We start from the raw sequence: 10871 nt of genomic DNA, 5'->3' as shown, positions 1-10871 counted from the left end.
CTTATTGTTTTTTTTATCGGAGGTCACCGGACAATCTGTACTAGTGATTGATACTTAATGCTTATAAATTGTAGTTCAAAACTAGATGTTACAAGCTTACCACCAATCAATCCAAATATTTCTTACTGTGAAACAACATCTCTTTTGGCATTTTTATTTTCTTGTTTACCTTTAATTAAAGTATAAATGTATAATTCTCAAAAAGAAGGTAAACGAATGATATTAATCGATTAATTAAGAGGTTACGTTTTAAGAGAAAAATAATGTCTTTTTAGTTATGAGACTTCTGCTCCAACTTAATTTCGTATATTACAATAGTACTATTTGTGAACTTGAAATATTACCTTGTGAATTGTAATTCTAATGAATTCAATTGATAATCCTTGAAGTCCAACATAAGACAGAATATGATACTTATAGACATATTGATTCTTAAAAACTATGCTTAAGCTTTAAGCTACATGGGAGGAACAAAATGAACTTATGGAGTATTTATTCTCCATTTTCATTTTTATTTTTCAAAAGACCACTTGAAATTTGTAGAAAAAATATTAGGATCCTAATATATTTTCTACAAATAGAAATTGCTTGAAAAATACATAATAAGGTATGATAAAATGGTCTCTTAATAATTTAATAAAAGACCCCGTCTCTTCAAAGTTTCAGTGTTTAACCAAATATTTGTGTATGCCAATAGCGGTATTACTACTCTCTTCGTCAATTTTCTAACAAACTTACATGGATTTTATTTCGCTAAATACTTTTTTTAATTTTTTTTTTGAAACAAACAACTAGTTCACCCTTAGCGAATGACTAAACTTTAATTTGTCTAACAACAAACAACTAGTATGAGCTAATAATCAATCACACGCTAATAAAATAATTTCGCTAAATACTTTTAAGACGATTTTATACTAACATGTGTAAAATAACGGTTCCAAACACAATTTTATTAGTGGTAAAAGTAGTTATTAAGAAAAACTGTTTTACAATAAATTTATATAAGACTACCTTAGGCCTCGTTTGGTTGCCCACCAAATTCATGGGAATTCTAAAATCCCATGAATTGTGGTTTTTGGAGGTTGTTTGGTTATCCCATTTTTTTGTAAAATGGGGGACTTTCAAACTCAAGGCATGATGGGGGAATTTGACTACCTACCCTCCTCATGGTCATTGGAAACTCCTAGGAGAATATAACTCCAACATGGCAACCAAACAGATTCTTGTAATTCATGTGAATTTTGATGTTGGAATTAAACTCCCGTGCATTGCAAATTAACACATGCATTTGATTCCCGTATGAACCAAACGAGGCCTTATACAATTACTTGCGAGTAAAGTTTATTAACCTTAGCGATTTTTATTCAAAGAGAGATCAGTTTTGATTAGAGCTGGAAAACAATGACACGACACGAAATTTAAGGTTTAACGACTCATTTATGTAAGTTGGTCGACACAAACACGGCACGAAATTTAATTGGGATGAGTTTGGGTTCAACTCTTTAAACATGAACACTTTATTAAATGACCTATTTATTAAATTAATTTTAATTTTTTCGTGATCTTTCATCACATAAATATGCTTTTACATTTCCAAAATTGACATGATATGACACGACACGACACGACCCGACATAAAATTAACAGGTTAGGGTGAAGAAATAATGACTCATTTATGTAAGTAAATCGACACAAACACGACACGGATTTGACGGGTTTAGTTTTGACTTAGGAAAGAAGTATTATGACAAGTATGTTTATATATATTGGATGTATACATTGCATACCATATTTATGAAAAAAATAGTGAGGTAAAATAATAATAAAGAAAAGAAGTAGACAGTAAGACTGAAAATGAAGATATTGAAGAAGTTGTCGTTGGCCAGAAGCCAATCTTAGAGAGTTAAGAGCGAACAAATGCCAAATTGTCTGGTAGAGATCTAGATCAAACACTCTCCTTTTATGATACCATTCCACCAAATCAGATCTAATATTACTCTCTTATCGTCCTTTAATGTTTCTGTACCATTTCATTATGTTACCATTTAAAGCAAGCAACTTTCAACTCGATTAATACATTCATTTCATGAGTACTCCTTTCCGTCTCCGTCACAAGTTATCTATTCTTATTTTGGGGTGTATTAGTCATAATTATCTCTCATGTCAAGTAGATTATGTGTTCCGTGTGGTCCAAAATCACCCATTTTATTGCTTGAAGTCTTTGTGCCAAAAGTAATAGAGTAGATAATTATTAATCGGAACGGAGAGAGTACAATTTTAAAAATAAGGGATTCATTCACCTAATTTCTCGTGGTAGATTCGCTCAACAAATTCATGTGCATATAAACTTACGTATTTTGTAAGCTTACCAAAGAATTGAAGGTGATGTCAATCAGTAGTAGACCCGGCAAAATAGACCCGACTTGATATCCGAACTGAAGACCTGAATTCGGCTATCCTTAAATTCTTTGATAATATAGCCGATCCGAAAATTACACAAACCCGACCCAAATTTGTTAACCCCGAAAATAACTCGACGTGATTGACCCGTTCGCCGGGTATAATTAGAAGGCCTAGTAAATTATTACTCGTAACGTAGTTTGGTGATAAAACATACAATTAATCTTGTTGATATTGACATATAATAATTGCTTTCAATTTCAGAACATCAATTGCTACGTATTTTATTTTATTTATTGTCTCTTTTAATAGTTCAAAATTAGTTGTAAGCATGCTTCGTGTGGTGAAAAGTGGTTGTTGAGTCATTTACAAATTACAATTCTTGGTGACTTATTACATAGACTTGATAAAATTACAGCTAGTCTTGCTATAGACGGATATATCCGTCTATAGTTAAAGACGGGTCAAATACCTTAAAAGTGGTGACATTTTTGGCCTCACCACGCCATGTGTTGCTTGTCTTATTAGGAATGTGGTATTGTATTTGGTCCGTCTTTAGTTATAGACAGATATGTACCGTCTATAATGAGATTTTGTGATAAAATTAACCAAATTTTATTCAATTCTACTTATACTTGAAGAGACAATTTTTTTTTTTTTTTTGGTGACGAGGGGTTTAATCCCCCCGGGTCCAGGCATTCCGGCGTCACCACCTGAACCATGTAAACCACCCCAATTGGAGCCGCCGAGATAACCGCATGCATTTGCTCATCCGTGAGTTCGAACACGGGACCTCGCAATTCTTGCCTTTGCAAGCTTTGAGGTTACCCAAGTCTACCACTAGACTGCAAGCACTTGGTTTTGAAGAGACAATTTTATTATAGCCTAACTATGAATTAACCCGATCCGACTAGATTTATAATGCCCAGCTAGTTTATTCTTTCTCCTAAATACCTTGAGATTATATAACATACCCAAATCCAAATAAGAAAAATAAATCATTCTTACTCTAGTAAAACGGTCCCCAAAATAACATGTATTACACCCATTATATCTAAATATGTGATCTTAGGATTTGAGGAAAAAACAATAAAATTAACAACCTAATAACAGAAATTCTTATCAGAACTATTATAAGTGTCGTTATTGGTAAACATATACTTTTAAAACTTTCTTAGAACTAAACTAACCAAACAAGGAAATACATATTGTTTATCTCATTTATTTACCATTACAAATAAGACGAACATATACATATTAAATAAAAGAAAAATGAGTCAAATAGATAAATGAGATAAAAATCAAAATGTTTAAAAAATGACAAAAAAAAAAACTTGTCTCAACAAATTATGGCTAATAATACTTGACCCGTTTTACCCAACTGAAAAAACAAATAACGGGACACAAAATAACATTAAGGCCTTTTTTTTTTAGATTCAAACTAACTAAGTTGAACTGAACTGATATGAACATAGAATTGAATAAAAATAAAAAGAATTACGCTAAATTAAACTAATCTGAACTAAACTAATTCAGCCTGAATCTAACCAATGTATAAAAATTGATATTAAATTCATAAAACATGGACTATCCATAATCCGAATCAGCAAAAGAAAAAGAAAAAGAGTGGAGGTTAGCACAAAAAAGGTTTTTTGACCGTGAATCCGTGATATTGAGAATTCCAAATCTACCCTTTTTCCCGCAAACAATCTAAACTTTACTTTCCAATAAATTCCAATAAAATAAGTTTTCCCGGGAAAACTCAGAATATTAACAGCACCACCCGAACAAACAAACACACACAGAAATCCGAAATTAAAACCAAAAAACTCACCTAATAATCAATTCCCAACCCACATGTTTCTCTGAATTTCAATCTTCATCTTCTTCCTTCAACTACATCTTCATAATTATAATTATAATCCCAATTTATTAATTATTATTATCATTATCATTATCATCAATTAATCAACAATTTCTCACTAAATAATTATTTATTTCTCTCTCTAGTTCATCAATGGAGGAAACCTTCACACCTCCATTGATAGACCACCAACAACAACATCCATCAAAAATGGCGAAACCCTCATCTGATACCAATATAAATACTCAATTAATTCAACGTATGTTGAATTCCAATCAAAACCCATCTCCAAATCGGACTATTTTAAGTGATCGGTTTATTCCATTAAGATCATCTTCACAATTTGATCTTTTTTCGCTGTCGAAAACCCCACCTTCTTCGTCGAGTAATGCGGTTCGGGAAGATGGGCCGGGGTTGTATAATGCGATGTTGAAGGCAGCGTTGTTTGGGCCGGAATCTGGGTCGTTTTATCCGGGTACGCCCGATAAAGGGTGTCCGGTTAATCGGAATATTTTTCGGTATAAGACCGAGACAAAACGGGCAATGCCGTCGTTGATGCCATTTGGGCGGGATGATTCGATTGCTGGGGTTAGTTATAGGCCGGTTAAATCGCCGAGGAAGGTGTCGCGCTCTCCTTGTAAGGTACTCTCTCCGTCTTAATCAATGGTAAACAAATGATTGAGACCGTAATATTTTTTTGTGTTTTGTGTTTTTTTGATGGATGAATGTTGTGGTAGAAAGTTTGGGGAATTTGTGTTTTTGTTAATAGTGTTGAGATTGAATGAAGTTTGATGCTTTACGAATTAACCCGCTTGAGTCTATGTAGTCGATGCCTTGCTAGAGGCCAATGTCGTCTTGGTAATAATTTTGATGGATTTAAATGAAATTTGGTGCTTTGTGTAATTAGGGAACTATCTAGATTATGTAACTTGTGTTTTTATGTTATGATTTTGTAAGTATGTGTGTGAGTTGAAAATGTGGACTATGATTGATAACAAAGGGTTTTTGCCTTTTTAGATGTTGGTTTGGACTAATGTTGTGGTGTGAGACTGAAGGTTGGAATTTGGATGAGGAGATTGAGGGCGTGGATTGAAGTTAGACTACTTATTGGGAGATTGGTGTTTGAAGGTCGGCGAAGCAGGGTTTTATGTTGATGAATTGGTCTCCCGGTGTTGGGTGAAATGTTGTGTCGAAATATCCCACGTTGACAGAACAAAAGAAATGTGAGTGATATATAAGTGAGGTGCCCCGCTTATATTCTAAGCTACCTTCTAGTATCAGAGCCAGGGTTAGTGTCCTCGTCCTACAATTGTGTAACCATTGGTGGGTGAATTTGAATCATGACGGAGAGAAGCAATCCATGAATTAGAAGGTTCACCCATGAACTTTCATTGGTAATGATCGAGGAATGAAGATTGTCATGACTATCTAGAGATACCCTTTGTTTGGATAGGGAAATTTGGGAAGGAAGGAAGGAAAATGATTTGAAGGAAGACAATTTCCATCGTCAGGTAGCAAAATGGGGGTGAGGGATTTGAAAGAAGGGAAAATGGATCCCCTTCATTTCGAAGGAACGATTTACAGGGAAAACAAACTCCCTTCATTCCTCCTTCGCTTCCATTCCTTCCCTTTCTCCCCCTCCCTTCTGTTTTCCTCCATCTTTCGTGTCCAAACTAAGAGTCTGAAGTACAACATGGTAAGAACCACACCATGTGGATCGATCAAGTCGTTGGATAGTGTTCGGGTTGCTTAAAGTTTGCATCTTTTGTGTAAAGTCAATTGTTAGAACAGACGAGATTTGTTTGTCAGATGATGGCTTGGACTATTATGCGGCAGAAGGGACAAAAGTTTGAATCTTTTGAGCAAGGATGTTGAGGGGGTGGGTTGAACCGTTGAACTTGTATTGTTTATTATGAGCTTGGTGCTTTGAGGATATATTTTTTTTTCTGAAGCCTGCTGCTCAAGAATTGTTTTAAGTTCTGTGCTTATCACTGGATTGACAAAAGTTTAAACCTTGACTTCATATTAGGAGCTGGATTTGATGGGAAGTTTTGTCACTGGATTGAGGATTTTGTTGGAACGGTGTTTAGGCTACTTCTGTTGAACTGTTTAGGAGTTTATGTTATAGGTCTGAGCTCTTTTGTGGTCAATTGGGTCTATGCTCAGGCAATGGATATAATCTGGAATTTTAGATGATGAAATGGACTGGGTCTTTCTTTGTTTTCTGGCGTAAAAGGGATCTTATCGATCTCTAAATCGTTTTAACCAGCAGTGGTATCAGGAAGTAATCAGTTTTGTTTATTGTTTCGATGTTTGATGATTAGGGATTGAGAAATTTTGGAGGCGGGGTAAATTTCTGTTCAAAACTGCATTTGCTGTAGATTTATGTGCTTTGCTATGTAGAGTATTAACTCTGTTTTTTGATGATTAGATTGTTCTGTTTTTAACGCCTTTATTTTCAAATTTAAAAGGAAGTGGTTATGGTGCTGACTTTGTTCTTGTTGTTAGGTATTGGATGCACCAGCATTGCAAGACGATTTTTATCTTAACTTGGTTGATTGGTCTTCAAACGATGTTCTTGCTGTTGGATTGGGCAACTGTGTTTACTTGTGGAATGCTTCTAGTAGCAAGGTAAAGTTCAAAATTTCATGATCGGAGGACTTTGGCTAATTTTTGTGTAGAAGCTGACATAAAGTTATAGAACTAGTCAATTAGAGAAGGATGCTATATTTTACTCCCTCCATCTCATTTCTGCTGTCCTTATCTGATTCAAGCTCATATTTAAGATTTAGTAATAAAATATCATACTCCTGAGTTAAAGAATATACATATAAAAGTATCACACAGCCCTTGTGATTATGTTACTTCACTAGGGTTAATATCAGAAGTTTACTTAATTTATTTTATGAAGTAGTAAATATGGAAGGTCTTTTTTTATAGCATTATTGCCGATTTGCCATTTCTTGGTGTTTTAAGGGCAAACCTATTCTTCTTTGGTAGTTTGTCTATGCATACAAGGCTGTCATGTCTATATATGCTCGTTCTTGAACATTAATGATAACTTGTACGCTTTACTGCCTTGACTGAGATTATACCTATTTGCAGGTCACTAAATTATGTGACTTGGGACTTGATGATAGTGTTTGCTCGGTAGGATGGGCTCAACGTGGGACACATCTGGCGATCGGGACCAATGAAGGCAAAGTCCAGGTACTGTGTGGTTATTTGAACTATATTGCTTTGAGATTTGGAATAATAGTGTTGAGTGCTTTAAAATTTTCCTATTAAATTAAAATAAAACTTCTTCCTTTTCCAGATTTGGGATGCTTCTCGTTGCAAAAATATTAGGACAATGGAGGGTCATCGGATGCGTGTGGGTGCTTTGGCATGGAGTTCATCGACATTGTCATCTGGTAGCAGAGATAAGAGTATATTACAAAGGGATATACGTGTACAGGATGATTTTGTCAGTAAACTTACTGGACACAAATCTGAGGTTCGACTCGTATGCATGCTTGCCAATTTGCCATGGCCTTCATTCTTGTTTTTGGCTTTCTCCTGTACTTTTTTTCCTCTCCAGATTCTCACATGAGAAGCTCTGATGATAAGATTACAATGTCTTCCAGAAGTATTTTGTTAATAAGTTTAATTTGTCTTATGAGAGACACTTTTTGGGTTTTGTACTCAACAATGTTTTAGATGAATGTTTAAACCTTTTAATGTGATTCAGGTTTGTGGTCTGAAGTGGTCATACGATAACAGGGAGCTTGCATCAGGCGGAAATGATAATAGGGTGAGTCTTTAAAGCTCCATATTTATTTAAAACTAATTAAAAGCTGGTTATAGACTCGTAGGCGTAAATTCTTACATTGTTTGTAACCTCTTTTTACGTCTCAGCTTTTTGTTTGGAACCAACATAAGACTCAGCCTGTGCTTAAGTACTCTGAGCATACTGCAGCAGTTAAAGCAATTGCCTGGTCACCCCATCTTCATGGGCTTCTTGCATCTGGCGGTGGTACTGCTGATCGATGCATCCGTTTTTGGAACACAAGCACTGATTCCCAGCTTGGATGTGTGGACACCGGTAGTCAGGTTAGCTACATGGATCTTCTTTCGGTCCATTAAAGTATGTTTATTGGCAAAAACGGAACTAGGTATTATTAGAAAGGAGATGTACTAAATAGTAAATAGATTAGGAGAAGAAGAAAAATGAGCCGAGAATTGGAGAACTTACTGCTTCATTGTACCAGGTTTGAGTTCTTGTCCCACCAAGAATTGTGATGTGTGAGAGAGTGAACCCCGAAGTAGAAACAGAAGAAAAACTACGAAAGAGAGCTTTTGGTATTGGTGAAATAAAATGCCCTTGGTGTCTTTTGTCTTGTACACTATGTCACGCTTTGACATTCCGGGATGAAAGGCTCATTAGAAGTGAAACCTATCAGTGTTATCTCAGTCTCTTCCTTTTTCCTTCTAGTAAGGATAAATCGTGTTCGTGTGTCTGATTGTCTTGTATGTATGATATTATAATTGCAGGTTTGTAATCTTGTCTGGTCCAAAAATGTGAATGAAATCGTAAGCACCCATGGATACTCTCAAAACCAAATAGTCGTGTGGAAATATCCTAGCATGTCAAAGGTAAAGTATTTAACCTCATACACATTTCTGTTATGCTTTTTTTATATACAAGGAAATGGAAACTATGTTGAACCAACCTATCTTATTTTTTCCGGATGAGTGAGGAATGTGAAATCCTCTGGCTATTAGTCCACCTTAAAAGACAGGGACACAAATGTACCAAATTGGCTATAAATTCGTCTACATTGTTGACCTCACGAATTCTCATCAATAATCTTCTTATGTCCTTGTCTTGCAGTTGGCAACTCTAACTGGACATTCATACAGAGTACTTTACCTAGCTATTTCGCCAGACGGCCAGGTGATTATCATTTTCCTTTTTTTTTTTCTTCCTGAAGGATGGTTATTTTGCCGTCTGCTGTTATAATTTGGGGACTTGATAGTCCTATAACTTTCTTTAACTTGTTACTGATCATGTCATTTGGTATATTTCTTCATTTAGACCATCGTAACTGGAGCAGGAGATGAAACTCTCAGATTCTGGAGTGTCTTCCCTTCTTCCAAGTCTCAGGTTTGTATATTCCACTATCCACTTCTTTGACATCTACTAAAAGAGACAGTTCGTGTTCATTTTTTTTTAAAAATATAATAAAATAAAATTGTGAGACGGGTTTTAATTATTGCATGGAAAATTGGATTGTCTTATGTTTTTTTTTTGTTTTTTTTTTTTTGAGTAAGACCGTCTCTTGAGAGACTAGCTGCCCTTTGTTTGGTCATGGTACTCTGACTCGACACGACACGAGTATAACAATCCACTAATCGTACCCTTCATTTAAATCTGCAAACTAGAGCTGTTCATGGGTCGTCCCGTCCATTGAACCCGGCCCATCCCGTCCACTAAAAAAGCGGGTACGGACAAGCCATTTTAAGAAAAATACAAAGGCCCAACCCACTAACCCATCCCACTAACCCATCTCAAACCCGCTAACCCGCTTGTCCGTGGGCCAAAAATTAAACGTGAGACCGACCCATGTCCGGCCCAAGCCCGCATTTGAACACTTCTATTGCAAACGTGAATTTTTTCACTATATAGCCAACAAAATTCCGACTTTCGGACGTGTCACATACCTCTAACCAAGTTTTTGCATTATCTTTTACGACCATCATCTGCTCACAATTACCTTGTTATTCATGCAGAACGCAGAAAATGAACCTAAATTTAAGTCACTTGGAAGAGCGCAAATTCGATAACATCGGTACTTTCCTCATTGGACACAACTCGCAAAAGTAAAAGGGAGAGAACGACACGGAGTAATATTTACTTACATAATAGTTAATTGTATAGATATATATATTGGGAGTTAGAGTTAACTCCTTTTTAGTTTTGTTCCACTGTTAAACTTCCATTGTTTATAGGATATGATAACGGTTGTTCCCTTATAAAGCCGTCTTATAGAAAAGTAGTGTAAAACGGATAAAATGAGAAGTTAGAAGATCCGTTTATAAACATCTTGTGTAAGGCCTTATTACACAAGAAATTTGTAGTATGATAATGTATTAGGGTTTGATTATCAATTGATTATCCACGAGGGATGCCATGTTAGAAAGTATTTGACTTCTGTGCGTTTTGTTTTTATTGTTCTTTATTTGTTCTTTTTTGTTTTTGTTATAACAATTTCTTTGTCATGAGTTCATGACTACTCATGAGTCATGAGTCACGAGCCACGACTCATAACTCATAAGAGTCATGACCAACTATTTTTCTTCCTTATTGTTCGGGGTTCAATGTTTCGAAGGAACTACGTTTGGTTGGTATGGACGTAAGCCACGTTGCTGCATTAAGAAGAAGACTTGTTTATGATGGCGCAATTTCCTTCTCCCTAAAGGGCTAAAACTCTGGAGATAAGATCATTTCCAATTTTTTGGAGGATATAGAGGGATTATTATCGAATCAAACAGTCTAAAATAAGTTAAGTAATGGAATTTGGATAGGGGTAGATTTACTTAAATCTCGGCCATTGTTTAGATAATG

At 35.4% G+C, this 10871-nt stretch overlaps 1 protein-coding gene across 1 annotated transcript; it reads left to right on the top strand.

Annotated features, from left to right (window-relative positions):
* The first annotated feature begins 4144 nt into the window (after positions 1 to 4144).
* On the top strand, positions 4145 to 10449 carry LOC141638245 (B-type cell cycle switch protein ccs52A-like). The gene is made up of 10 exons (XM_074447654.1): positions 4145 to 4906; positions 6773 to 6895; positions 7370 to 7474; positions 7581 to 7760; positions 7995 to 8057; positions 8162 to 8356; positions 8798 to 8899; positions 9138 to 9200; positions 9342 to 9410; positions 10037 to 10449. The coding sequence occupies exons 1-10, from the start codon at positions 4418 to 4420 to the stop codon at positions 10088 to 10090; spliced, it is 1443 nt and encodes a 480-aa protein (XP_074303755.1). The 5' UTR covers positions 4145 to 4417; the 3' UTR covers positions 10091 to 10449.
* Positions 10450 to 10871: the final 422 nt, after the last annotated feature.

This window comes from Silene latifolia, unplaced genomic scaffold, assembly GCF_048544455.1.
Source record: "Silene latifolia isolate original U9 population unplaced genomic scaffold, ASM4854445v1 scaffold_20.1, whole genome shotgun sequence".
Lineage (NCBI taxonomy): Eukaryota > Viridiplantae > Streptophyta > Magnoliopsida > Caryophyllales > Caryophyllaceae > Silene > Silene latifolia.
This window is presented reverse-complemented; position numbering and strand designations above follow the sequence as displayed.